The sequence below is a fragment of the Desmodus rotundus genome, chromosome 6 (genome assembly GCF_022682495.2).
Source record: "Desmodus rotundus isolate HL8 chromosome 6, HLdesRot8A.1, whole genome shotgun sequence".
Classification (NCBI taxonomy): Eukaryota; Metazoa; Chordata; class Mammalia; order Chiroptera; family Phyllostomidae; genus Desmodus; species Desmodus rotundus.
In genome coordinates this window covers 76,539,943-76,553,750 of record NC_071392.1, presented here as the reverse complement: position 1 = coordinate 76,553,750, position 13,808 = coordinate 76,539,943, and the positions used below count along the sequence as shown (strand labels likewise).

The following is a 13,808-nucleotide window of genomic DNA, read 5'->3' as shown; positions in this document are numbered from 1 at the left end:
TTCCTTTTGCAATTGCAACAAAAAGAATAAAACACCTAGGAATAAACTTTAAAAAGGATGCAAAGGACCTATATACTGAAAACTACAAAGCATTATTAGCACAGATTGAAAAAGAGAGTGAAATGGAAAGATATTTCATGTTCATGGATTGGAAGAATCAACATAGTTAAAATGTCCATGTCATCCAGAGCAGTATGCAGATTTAATGCAATTTCCATCAAAATCCCAATGACTTTTTGTTCAACTTTTTTTCTTTTATTGATGCTAGAGAGCGGGCAAGGGAGGGAGGAAGAGAGGGAAAGAAACATTGATGTCAGAGAGAGGCATCAGTTGGTTGCCTCTTGCACGTCCCCTGACTGGGGACTGAACCCGCAACCTAGGCATGTGCCCCGACCGGCAATCACACCAGGGACCCTTTAGTTTGCAGGATGACGCTCAACCAACTGAGCCACACTGGCCAGGGCCCAGTGACATTTTTTTTGACAAATAGAACAAAAACTAATCAGATTTACATGGAACTACAAAAGACCCCGAGAGACCAAAGCAATCCTGAGAAAAAAGAACGAAGCTGGAGGTGTCACACTCCCTGACTTCAAATATACTACAAAGCAATCAGTGATAATCAGCATAACATGGGATTGGCAGAAAAACAGGCACAGAGACCAATGGAACAGAATTGAGAGCCCAGAAATAAACTCACATGTATGTGGGCGAATAATTTTTGATAAAGGAGGCAAAAACATACGATGGAAAGAAGAAAGCCTCTTCAAATAAATGGTGGTGGGAAAAATGGAAAGCCACATGCGGAAGAATGAAATTGGACTATAGTTTGTTTCCATACACAAAAATTAACTCTAAATGGATCAAAGACCTAAATATAAGATCTAAAACAGTAGATTACATAGAAGAAAGCATAGGCACTAAACTTATGGACCTTGGTCTTAGAGGAGATTTTACGAATTTGACCCCAAGGTCAAGGGAATTAAATGCAAAAAGAAATGAATGGGACTATGTTAAACTAAAAAGCTTCTACACAGCAAAAGAAACTGCCAACAAAACAGACAACCAACCAAAGGAGAGAAGATATTTGCAAACAAAAGCTTCAACCAGGCACTAATATCCAACATATATAAAGAACTCATATAACTCAACACCAAACAAACAAGCAATCCAATTAAAAAATGGGCAGAGAACCTGAGCAGATACTTTTCCCCAGGAAGACACACATACAGAAAGATGCTCAACTTCGCTGGCTGTTAGGGAAATGCAAATCAAAATTACAATGAGATTCTCTTATCAAGGAAAGTAGTAAATTGAAGAGGTTGTGGAGGAAAAGGAACCCTCATCCACTGCTGGTGGGAAAGTAAACGTGTACAGTCACTATCAAAAACAGTATGGAAGTTCCTCAAAAAAATTAAGAAGAGTTACCATTATGAGCCAGTAATCCCTCTTCTGGGTACCTACCTGAAAAATTTGAAAACATTTATTCACAGATATATGCACCCCTGTGTTCATTGCAGCATTGCTCATGGTGGCCAAGACACGGAGACAACCAAAGTGTCCTTTGATAGATGGTTGGCTAAAGAAGATGTGGGCCCTATATACAATGGAATACTAAGCCATAAGAAAGGATGAAATACCGCCACTCGTGACAACATGGATGGACCTTGAGAACATTGTGCTAAATGAAATCTATCAGTCAGGAAGTTAAGAATCAGAGGATTTCCCTCATATGTGGGATATAACTGAAAATAACAAATGAACAAACAACAAAAACACACAAAAACCCATCAACACAGACAACAGTATGGTGGTTACCAGAGGGAAGGTGTGTGTGGGGGGGTGGTTAGCAGGGTAGTAAAGGGTACAGGGGGTCAAATATATGGTGACAGAAGATGATTTGGCTTTGGCGGTGGGCACACAAATGGGTCATGTTTCATGGAAGTGTACATTTGAAATCTATGTAATTTTTTTTTAATTTTTATTGTTATTCAATTACAGTTGTATGCCTTTTCTCCCCATCCCTCCACCCCACCCCAGCCGAATCCCCCACCCTCCCCCACCTCCACCCTCCCCCTTGATTTTGTCCATGTGTCCTTTATAGTAGTTCCTGTAATCCCCTCTCATCACTGTCCCCTCCCCACTCCCCCCTGGCTACTGTTAGATTGTTCTTAACTTCAATGTTTCTGGTTATATTTTGTTTGCTTTTTTCTTCTGTTGATTATGTTCCAGTTAAAGGTAAGATCATATGGTATTTGTCCCTCACCATCTGGCTTATTTCACTTAGCATAATGCTCTCCAGTTCCATCCATGCTGTTGCAAAGGGTATAAGCTCCTTTTTTCTCTCTGCTGCATAGAATTCCATTGTGTAAATATACCATAGTTTTTTGAAATCTGTATAATCTTATTAACCAAAGTCATCCCAGTAAATTTAACTTTTAGAAAAAGGGGGGAAAATCCTGCTGTAACTTTGTTGTGGATTGCATTGAATGTAAAAATCAATTCGAGGAGAATTAACGTATCATTGTTGAGTTTCCTGCTCTACAAACATGGTGTGTATCTATCTCCCTTTATGCAAGTCTCTAAGTCCTCTCAGCAGTATTGCAGCTTGTAGCACACAAGTCTTACCCATATTTTGTGAAAGTTACCCTAAAGTACTTAATATTTTTATGCTGTTGTATTTCTGTTGTTTGTAGGTAGTCTATAGAAATTAAATTGATTTTTGTATATTGCACTGTGTCTTGTGATCTTGTTCAATTGAATTATTTGTTCTGGGAGTATTATGGGAGATTCCTGAGAATTTGCTTTTTCCTTTTCAATCTGTGTGCTTTTTATTTGTTTACCTTACCTTACTGTCTTCTTACACTGTTATGCAGTGTGAATAGAAGTGCTGGTCTCAGGGACATCCTTGCTTTGTTTCTGATCTTTAGGGGTCCGTATTTAGTCTTTCACTGTTAAGTGTGTTGTTAGCTCTAAGGTTTTCATAGGTGACCTTTATCAGGTTGAGGAAGTTCCTTTCTATTCCTAGTTTGCCGAAAGATTTTTCTCATGGATGGATATTGAATTCTGTCAAATGCTTTTCTATATCCATTGGATTATCATGGCTTTTCTTTTTTACAATATTGATATGGTGAGATGCATTTATTTATTTTCCTGAAAAGTATAAAACCTTTGGTTTCCATTTGTTAATAATATTGGTTAAGGATTTTGAGTCTCTGACCATGAAATATATTGATCTGTGGTTTTTTCTTATGATGTTTTTCTCCGGGTTTTGTAATTGGAAAATGCTGGCTTCATAAAATGAATTGGGAAGTTTTCTTTCTATTCTGCTTTCAGAAAGAGTTTTTGTAGAATCATTAATTTTTCATGAAATGTTTGAAGGAGTTCACTATTGTAGTCATCTTCTTTGTGGAAAGATTTTTGATAGTTAACCCATTAAGTGGAAATAAATAAGGTGCTATTCAGATTATTTGTCTTCCTGAGTGAGCTCTGGTAGTTTGTGTCTTTCAAGGAATTTGTCCATTTCCTCTGAGTTGCTGAACTTTGTTGGCATAAAATTGTTCATGGTGTGTACTCCCTTATTCTTTTAATGTTTGTAGGATTTATAATGATGTCTCTTCTTGCATTCTGATATTGGTAAATTGTATCTTCTCTCTTTTATTCCTAGAAAATTTGTCTAGAGGCTTATAAGCTTACTGATCTCTTAACAGAACCAGTTTTTGTTTCATTGATTTTTCTTTATTGTTTTTCTCTTCCAAACTAGTTATGCAAAAAAAACAAAACAAAACAAAACCCCAAACTAGAATGCTAAAAAATCATACCAGAATAAGGGATTAAAAAAAAGAAACATAGATCAAGCAGGATAAGCATAAATCATATAATAGATGGTAGATACAGATCATTATTATCAATGTTAAATGTAAATCAGTTTTTTAAATTAAATTTTGCATTACATTTAAATTAAATTTTACATTAAATCTAAATGGAGAACACAGAATAATTACAGAAATTGACTATATTGAGTCATAAAGCAAGACAACAAATTTCAAAGGAATGAAATTGTATAGACTGTTCGTTAATTACAGTGGATTAGTGTTGGAAATGAATAATAAAGGACTAATTAGGTAATTCACCACATGGTTTTTTTATCATATGTTTTGATATTAGGAACACATTTCTGTTCTGCTTCCAGCCGTGATTGAGTAAAGGGGCTAGATTTACCCTCTACCATTAATACCTGGAAAATCAAACAAAATATATTTCATAGTAGTTTTCAGACATTAGCTTAGTAGGCATCCCAGGACTGTGATTTGATGAGAAAGAAGAACAAGGTGAGCCCTAGGATTCCAGTAACTCGTTGCCTAGAGGCAGATCACAGGCCTCAGGTCAAGAAGGGCATACTGAAAAGGAACCTAGTCATCTCTCTCAATTGAGAAAACACGTGGAGTTTGGGGAGGGCAAGAATGCTCAAATTCGAAGGGCACAGTAAGGGGGGAAGGAGGTGGGAGGAGAGGGAGTGGGGTTGAAGAGAGAAGAGGGAGAAAAGAAAGGCAGGAGATAGTTCCAACCATCTGCTGGAGCTCCCCTTGAGTCTTTGGATAAGCACTGGCCCATGTATATGTAAAAGGAAACTACCCAAGGCCAAAGACTCACCAGAACACCAGGCTGAGAATAGTTCGTATTCCCATCAGTGAGAGCGGAAAGACCTTGTCATCTAGTACAGTTCTCAGCAAGGCATCACATCGGTAATGGGTATGTGTTAGCCTTAGACTAAAGCTTTAAACGCTTCAAAGCAAGCCTGAAAAGTGAAAAACTGATTCCAGGTAACTTTACTTCATAACAGAGTGAACAATACATACAATACTATGTAAAAAAAAAAAATCTAGCACGTAACAACCATGTACTGCATGCAATAAAAAATTATCCACAATCAGGAGAAGAATGGATCAACAGACACAAACCCAGAAGTGATAAAGATGATGGATGAGCTGGTAATGACATTGAAACAGCTATTATAGATGTGGTCTAGATGCTTAACAATGTATCGAAAGACATAGTAAGAATGAGGAACAAAATAAGACATCCAGAGAGACCTAGAAATTTATTAAAAAAAAGAAAGACAGAAACTATCTCTCTTATCTATCTTTCTGTCATGAGAAATACATTGCATGGAGTTAATAGAAGATTAAAGACCGCATGGGGGAAATCAGTGAATTTGAAGCCGGATGGAAACTATCCAGAATGAAACAGAAACAGACTGAATAAAAATAAGCAGAGCAGCAGCAACAACCTGTGGGATAATAGTTTCAAAGTTTTGTTAGTGGTTAGCCTAGAAATTGCAACATGAATTTTTGATTTATCAAAATCTGATATTCATCTTATCTTTTATGTGTTCACGGAAATTTGAGGACCTTAGGATACTTGTTACCTATATGTATGTGAGTATATAAATGTATATATTTACATATCATAACATTGGTTTTTGTTATTCATGCAGTTTTACCCATGCTTTTACCACTTTTTTTTTTAAAGGATTTTTTTTAAGAGCAGTTTTAGGTTCACAGCAAAATTAAGAGGAAGGTGCAGAGATTTTCCATATACTCCCTGACCCTTCGTGTGCATAGCCTCCCCGAGATCAACACCCCCCACAGTGGTACATTTGTTACGATTGATGAACCTATATTGATACTTCATAGTCACCAGAGTCCACAGTTCATGTTGGTGTTCAGTCCTGGTGTTCACATTCTGTGGGTTTGGACAAACGTATAATGACATGCGTCCATTATTAAACTATACAGAGTATTCTCACTGCCTTCAAAATTCTTCATACTCCCTCCCTTCCCCTGTAATCCCTGGCAACCATGGATCCCTTTTCACTGTCTCCATAGTTTTGCCTTTTCGAGAATGCCATATAGTTTGACTCATACAGCATGTAGCCTTTTCAGTCAGCTGCTTTCACTTGCTGATTAATAGGCATTTTAGTTTCCTCCATGTCTTTTCATGGCTTGAGAGCTCATTCATTTCTAGTGCTGAATCATATTCTGTTGTCTGGACAAACCACAGGTGATCCATTCACCTACTAAAGGACATACTGGTTCCCTCCAGCTTTTGGCAATTGTGAATAAAGCTGCTGTAAACATTCTTGTGCGGGTTTTTGTGTGGACATAAGTTTTCCACTCCTTTGGGGAAATACCAGGGAGCACTATGGCTGGATTGTAAGGTCACAGTATGTTTAGTTTGTAAGAAACCGCCAAACATCTTCCAAAGTGACTGTACCGTTTTTATTTCCACCAACAAGGAATGAGAGTTCTTGTTCCACATCCGCATCAATATTTGGTGTTGTCGGTGTTCTGGATTTGGCCATTCTATTAGGAGTATAGTGGTATCTCATTTTAATTTGCCTTTCTTTGATGACATATGATGTGGACAATTTTTTTATATACTCACTTGCCATCTGTGTATCTTCTTTTTTATTTTTAAAAATATGTTCATTGATTTGAGAGGAACATCGATCTTTTCCCTCTCATATAATCCTCTACTGGGGATTGAACCCGCAACCTTTTGGTGTACGGGATGATGTTTCAACTGACTGAGCCATACCAGCCAGGGAATCTCTGTGTCTTATTAAGTGAGGTTTCTGTTTAGGTCTTTAGCCCCCTCTTTTTAATTTTAATTTTATTTTTTTAATTGATTTTAGAGAATGGGGGTTGGGAGAGAGGGAGAGCGAGAAACATCTATTTGATTGTTTATGCGTTCATTGGTTTCTTCTTGTATGCGCCCTGACTGGAAACCGAGCCCTTAAACTTGACGTATTGGGGTGATACTCTAACCAGTGGAGCTGCCCAACTAGGGCTTTTGGGACCATTTTTAAATCAGGGTTTTGGGGTTTTTTGACTTTTTTTAAAAGAGTTTTTTGGTAAATTTTGCATAACAGTCCTTTTTCAGATATGTGTTCTGAAAATATTTTCTCCCAGGGTCATTTGGTTTTTAGAAGAAAGTTTTGCAGTTTCGCACTTTACATTTAGGTCTGTGATCCACTGTGAGTTAATTTTTGTGAAGAGTGGAAGGTCTTTGTCTAGATTTATGTTTTTGCCTGTGGATGTCTGGTTGTTCCAGCACCATCGTAGGGCCTTTTCTCTGTAGTCAAAGATCAGTTGACTCTGTTTATGTGAGTGTATTTCTGGGTGGTCTATTTTATCCCATTGATCTATTTGTCTATTCTTTTGCCAATACCCACACTGTCTTGTTACTATTTACCACTTTTTTTCTTTTTACTCTTCATTCCTTGCTATGTTTCTGGGTTATTATCCAGAATAATTTTTCCTGTGTCTGAAGAATATACCTTTTAGAATCTCATCCTTCCTAGACTTTAGATACTTTATCCTAGGCCAGTAAGAACCTGGCCTTGTACTTCTGTGGTTAGGAGTTGTTTGTTGTTCCATTTTTGGCACCTATGCAGTGCCCTTCATTTTGTCCTTGACTACATATTTAAATTCTCGTTTCTATTTTATTTAGCATCTCTGTGTTATTTGTTTAGACAATTTATTTGGGTACTTATGAGCCCGTCTTTTTTAACATGTGTATTGTCATTTTTAAAATTTTAATCATTTTGGTGGGTACGAGGTGGTGTCTGAAATGTGGTTTTAATTTTTCCTGTCTTCAGTTTTATTCTGCTTTCTGGTAAATGTGTGTGATTGGGGGGGTGGAATTATCTGTAGTTCTGACGTTTTGATTCTTACTTTCTTTTTCCTTCTCATAGGAGTGTCATATAGGTATATCTGCCCCGTTACTGGCTTTCTCTTTCTAGGGGTGATGTGTGTGTGTGTGTGTGTGTGTGTTTAATTACTGTGAGAATCCTCACTCCCTTATTCTCTTTTCTCAATGGGCTCAGGAGTCTCCACCAGATTCTCTCTGCAGTCTGGACTCTGAAGATGGGTCTGATGTATTTGAGTTTCACTACTTACAAGACATTCGAATGAGGCTAGACCGGCTAGAGGAACCACAGCTCATAGTGTACGAATAAATCAGAGATCCGAGTGAGGAGGAAGAGTAGACAACACTTTATTATTGTTAGCTTAACACTTATTTTAGATTCAGGTATCCACCTAGAAATCTTGATAATTGAAAATGGGAGTTGGTTATACAACCACAAATACTTTAAGGAAAAACATCTGTATGTGCTGAACTGGGGAAAATGCAGAGTCTGCCCATCTCTCCATATATATTTTTAAAGAATTTTAAAAATACATTTTTCAGGACAAGTCTTAACACTTTGAAAATCTTGTCTTTGGACTCACGCTGTCAGAGTCTAACTTTGGATGTCTCTGCATAAAAACCTGTATAATTAACGGAACTTTTGAGTTTTCATCTAGATGCTGCCCAGTGTTTGTGCATTAATCACTCATGTTTAGCAAATAGTAGTATTCTAAATATTTTCTCATCCAGATATTTTTGAAAGGACTTTTTGGGTGGACGAGAATCTTTTTTTTCTTAATGTATTGATTTGAGAGAGGGAGAAACACTGAATTGTTGTTCCACTTAGTTGTACCTTCATGGGTTGTTTCTTGTTCCTGCTCTGACCGGGGATCAAACCTGCAATGTTGGCGTACTGCGAAGACGTTCTAGCCAACTGAGCTACCCGGCCAGGGCTTGAGAATCTTTTTCAGAGTAACTTTCTAAATACATCTACTTGGGGACCTCACTTCAAACAGTTTAAAAAACCATTTTCTTAGAAATAACCTGTTGCCTTTTATGAATAATTTCAGCAAATATTGAGACGGATGTGCTACCTTACCATCAAAGAAATGGCTAACATCTCTGAGGATGTGATCATCGTCACAAGCAGGTACGTGAACGCTCGACCCTGGGGTGGGATGCTCATATGTTTAGTGGGATGTGGGATGCCCTGTCCTGGCTGCCGCGGGTGAGAAATAAGTTGTCTTAGACACAATCTGTTGTTCCAGCGGGAAAGGGGGATGGCGATTCCCTCTACTGGAGAATGCCCCGCACAGGGGTACACAGTATGCATGCAAAGCTCATCAATCAATGCCCAAAGGCTATAGTTATAGAAAACAGACATTATCCACAGATTACAATGGAAGGGACACAGAGATTTGCCACAGGCGAGGGTCTGTTAGAGGTGCTGATGCCAGGTGGTTGTTAAGGTGTGCTTCATGAGATAAGGAGTTCACTCTTTCTGCTTTTAGACTTCAATATCTGATTGGCGGCAACAGGGCTAGACAAAGCAGAGCAAGCCTCAAGGGGTGTCATGGGTTCTCTAGGCCTGATCTCCCACAGGAACCCTCCATGCTAGTAGCGGGTCTTGCCTGCTTCCAGCATCCTCTGGGTTCCGGAAGAGACTTCCAGCCTCTTTCAAGGCCTTGCTTGCCCAGGGCTACAGTCCCTGACACCACACAAAGCCGTCCCCAACAGTGGAATATTTGTTGTTCTCTTGATGTTAATTTTACCTGTCTGACTATAAGAAAGCCAGTGGGAATTTAAAGAATATATTCCTTTAAAGCATTCTTTTCTGAAATGTGGTGTCATTATGTAAAAACCATCCCTACTGGGTAACGCAAAGAAAGAAGTCACAAAGGATAATGCTAATAAATATGATTACATTTTAAATGTTTATAAAAAATATATAAAGAAAACTAAATATGATTACATTTTAAATGTTTATAAAAAATATATAAAGAAAACTAGAGAGTGATACACTGAAATAAAATATAAATGTAAAATATAAATAATAGAAAGAACTCTTATACTTCAAAAAATTCCAAGTGATAATTCATAAAATAACCAAAGGATCTGTATATTTTTAAATAGTCATTTCCACTAGTAACCAGAAAATGTAAATTAACTTGAGAATGAGTTATATTTTTACCCATCAAATTGGCAAAAAAGACAAAAGGCAGTCAGTACATGTAAGGGAGACTGATGTTTTGCATACATAAAGAAGGTGGAATAATAAACTGATTCAGTTTTTCTGGAAAGCAGTTTGGCAGCTTTTGTCGAATGGCGTCTGTGCAGCGATGCTCTGCAAACGGAGCACAGAAGGACTCGTGCGCAGTGACGCTCACTGCGACACCTTTACACGAGCCAAAAGGGTAAAACAAGTTAAATGTCTGCCATTGTTAAAAATTATTTTATTAATCATATTTCATAATCTGATTTTGTATTTTTTGAAAGTAATTTTGAAACATCTTTAATGATATGGAAAAGTCCTTCATAAAGTGCTGAACGAGAGTTGGACCTAACCCTATATATTCAGTATAGCCTCACTTTAAAAAGTACTTTATGTACGGACATAAAAATAGATGGATGGAAATACACTGATAGGTTACCAGGAGGCTATTTCTGGATATTTGCGTTGTGGTTATTTATTTTCTTTAAACTTTTGATAATTTTCAAATGTCCTAGAGTGAGTATATATACTTTAGAGTTCTAAAATATACGACAAAATGTTATTTAAAAAATAATTGCCTTCTTAATTATAACTCATCTGAGTGAATATGGTTTTTGTAAAACAAAATAAATTTTGGAGTGGGGTGCTTGTTGTGTTGATGCAGTTTCTATATTAACAGAGCTTTCAGCTGAAAATAACAGAAAGGCTAATGTGAACAGTCACCGAAGGAAGCAAAGTAGACATAGAGGAGCTGATGCCGGTTCGGTAGTTTGACAGTGGTAGGGCTGGTGTCTCTTGAATTCATGTGGACGGACATTCTCCCATGATTGCAAAACGGAGGCCTGAATTGCTGGCAGTGGGAGGGGTACCGGGAAGGGGCCAGGGAAGGCAGCACCACCTGCGTCTTTTATCACGTATGCAGTAGCTTCTCCCAAGGCAATTTTAGATTTCATTCGGCACAGCTGTATTATATGACTACCCTCAGGAGTCAAGGAAAGTGAGAATTTAGCTTTGATAGCCCAAGTATTAGGGGCAGGCAAGGAAGAAGGGGTGAAAATAGGTATTGGATTAGCCAGTGAACAGCGTCTGCTGCAAGAAAGAAACAGAGTCTTCACTTAGATGCTAGCTTCACCAAATATTGGAAAAATTAAAAGTAGACCAGTCAGCGATGGATGAGGGTTATTTGTTTATTTAGCTGTTAATAATTCCCTGGGAATTCTTAGGCTGCCCAGAATCACGGTTGGTTTCTAGTGCATTTTAAGTAATTAGTAAATGTAGTAGGCAGAATAATGCACCCAGCTCCAAGATATCCCCGCCTTGATTCCTAAGACCTGTGCGCATGTTCCATTACACAACCAGAGGGGGTTGAAGTCGCTGATCAGCAGATCAGGGGAGTGGCCTGGGTCAACCAGGTGGGCCCAATACAAGGATGGGCGTCCTGAAAAGTGGAAGAGGGCAGCGGGGAGAAGGCTCCCGGAAGAGATGTGATGATGGGAGCTGGGTCAGAGACGTAGTACTGCGGGATTTGGAGATGGGGAAGGGGACCTGGAGCTGAGGACTTTTGTTTTGGGTGGAAAAGGCGAGGAAATGGATTCATCCCTGCAGCCTCCAGAAAGGAATGTAGCTCTGCTGACTCCTTGATGAGCCAGAGAGACCTGTGCTGGACTTCGAACTCACCGAACTGTAAGGTAAAGAAATGAATGTGGTCTTAAGCCTTTTAGTTTCTGGTAGCTTGTCACAGCAGCAATAGAAAACTAATAGAAGTGTATTTGCAGTATAGAAGGGTATCAAGTCAATGTGTTATATAACTGAAACTTACACACTGTTATATGTCCGTTATATCTCGAAGCTGGGAAAAAAAAAACTCATAGAGATGTTCAGACCTGGAAGTGGGGTGCTGCTGTAACAAATATCTAAAAACGTGGAAGCAGCTTTGGAATTGGGCAGTGAGCGGCTCTCTGCTGGAAGAATTTTGAGGAGCACTAGGAAAAACCTGTATTAACTTGAACAGACTGTTAGTAGAAATATGGATGTTAATGACTCTGCTAGACTGAGAAAGAAGTGAGGAGCAGGAGGAAGAAAACATTTATCACATCAGAGAGGACGCAAATCCGTGTGAACAGGCTGTCAGTGTAAATAGGGGCCTTAAAGCCGCCGCCGGTGAAGGCTCAGAAGTAAATGAGGAGGATGTTAGAAACTGGAGGAGAAGGGATCCTTGTTATACAGTGACAGGAAGCTCATGGAATTGTGTCCTGCAATTATGTGGCAAGCAGGACTTCTAAGCAATGAATTTGGGTATTTAACTGAGATTTCCAAACAGAGTGTTGAGGTGTGGCCTAGTTTCTTTTAGTGACTTAGAGTAAAATTTGAGAGTACAGAAATAAATTGGAGAGAGACCTGTTAAACAAGAACCAGGAGATCTTTACAAACATCCAGTCATTACGTTGTACACCTGAACTAATGTTGTTTGTCAGTTGTACCTTAAAAATTAAAAATGAAGAGGTGAGGGAAAGGGCCAGGCGTTCTTGATTTTGGAAATTCTCAGCCTTCCAAAATGGCAAAGGGTGCTAAAAACAAGACATCCAGTTAGAAACTGTGCTCTGGAGAAAAAGTCAGAGTTACTCTATAGCATTTTGCTAAAACCTCAGAAAGATTCAAAGGTCAGAGTATTCACTCACACAAAATACTCTCAAGAGATCAAGGGTGTGACTCATAGAGTCCCTCAGCTTCTAAGCAGAAGCCGAAAATAGAGGGGGGATTATCTAGGCAAGATCTCTGGAGGAGCCTCTTGTCTAATGGAGTGAGTCTCTGTACGTATATGGTAGGTAGTCCCACAGGCTCTTGAGAATCTGCTACCAGCAGCAGCACTGCCAGTTTGGGCCAGACGTGACAGAGAGGATGAGGTGAAGGAAGGCTGTCCGAGCCCCAGACTCTGCAGGCAGGAAACAAGCTGCCCTTGACCCACAGGAAAGTGGCTTGGAAGCAGAGGTGCAGGCCCAGAGGATGGAGCTGAAAACCGTAGAGAATTTTGCTCGGGACTTGAACCCTTTTCCAGTTGGCCTGTCTAGATTTCAGATTTGCAGGGGACCAGTCACTCTTCCCTTCCTTCCATTTCTGTCTTTTTGAACCGAAATGACCGTAGGCGTTATCCTGTGGCAGTCCCACCCTTATATTTTGGGAGTCGAGGCCCACAGGTGGAGAGGGATTTTGCCTCAGGGTAGATGAATTATACCCAGAGCCTCACCCACACCTCATTTGGTTGATTTTGATGACACTGTTGGGATTTTTGAGTGAAATTTAGATGAGATGTTGGGCTTTGCATTGATGCTGTAATATGTTGAGATTTGGGGGGTTCTGGGGATGGATGGGGTGAATGTGTGGGCGTCAGTTTTGCCTGTGGGAGGGATGTAGACCTGCTGACACAATGGTTTCCTTTTAGCCCCTGAAGCCTCTGTTGGACTTCTGACCCACAGAACTGTAAAGTAACACAGTTTTGTTGTTGTAAGACATAGTTGTGGCCACTTCCTAGAGGAGGCTGGGAAAACTAATACAGTAGGTGACCGTTCTGCATACATAGATAATTGTGTTAGCTTGGTAAGAAGCAAGGAGATTCGTAGAAAACCTGAAGGCAGGTCCTTCATAACCGAATATATGGGGTGGCCAGTAAGCACACGGAAATGCATTTATATAATTAGTTACCAGGGAGATGTGAGTTAAAACCTCATTGAGATATTACTCCATACCTGCTAGAATGGTTAAAATAACAACGTCTACTTTAATATCACGTATACGGAACAGTTGAAACTCCGCATAGCATACTTTGTGGGTGGGAATGTAACGTTGACGGAAGGACGTGCAAACCTGTGGAGCCTTCGTAAGTTTGTCTGAGCCGAACTGTGGA

At 39.2% G+C, this 13,808-nt stretch overlaps 1 protein-coding gene across 1 annotated transcript in view; it reads left to right on the top strand.

Annotated features, from left to right (window-relative positions):
• COPG2 (COPI coat complex subunit gamma 2) overlaps positions 1-13,808 on the top strand; it is a 145,581-nt gene that overhangs the window by 11,495 nt on the left and 120,278 nt on the right. The window contains exon 5 of the mRNA XM_024554967.3: positions 8,766-8,845. Within this exon, the coding sequence (XP_024410735.1) occupies positions 8,766-8,845 (80 nt within the window). The remainder of the gene's footprint in view (positions 1-8,765; positions 8,846-13,808) is intronic.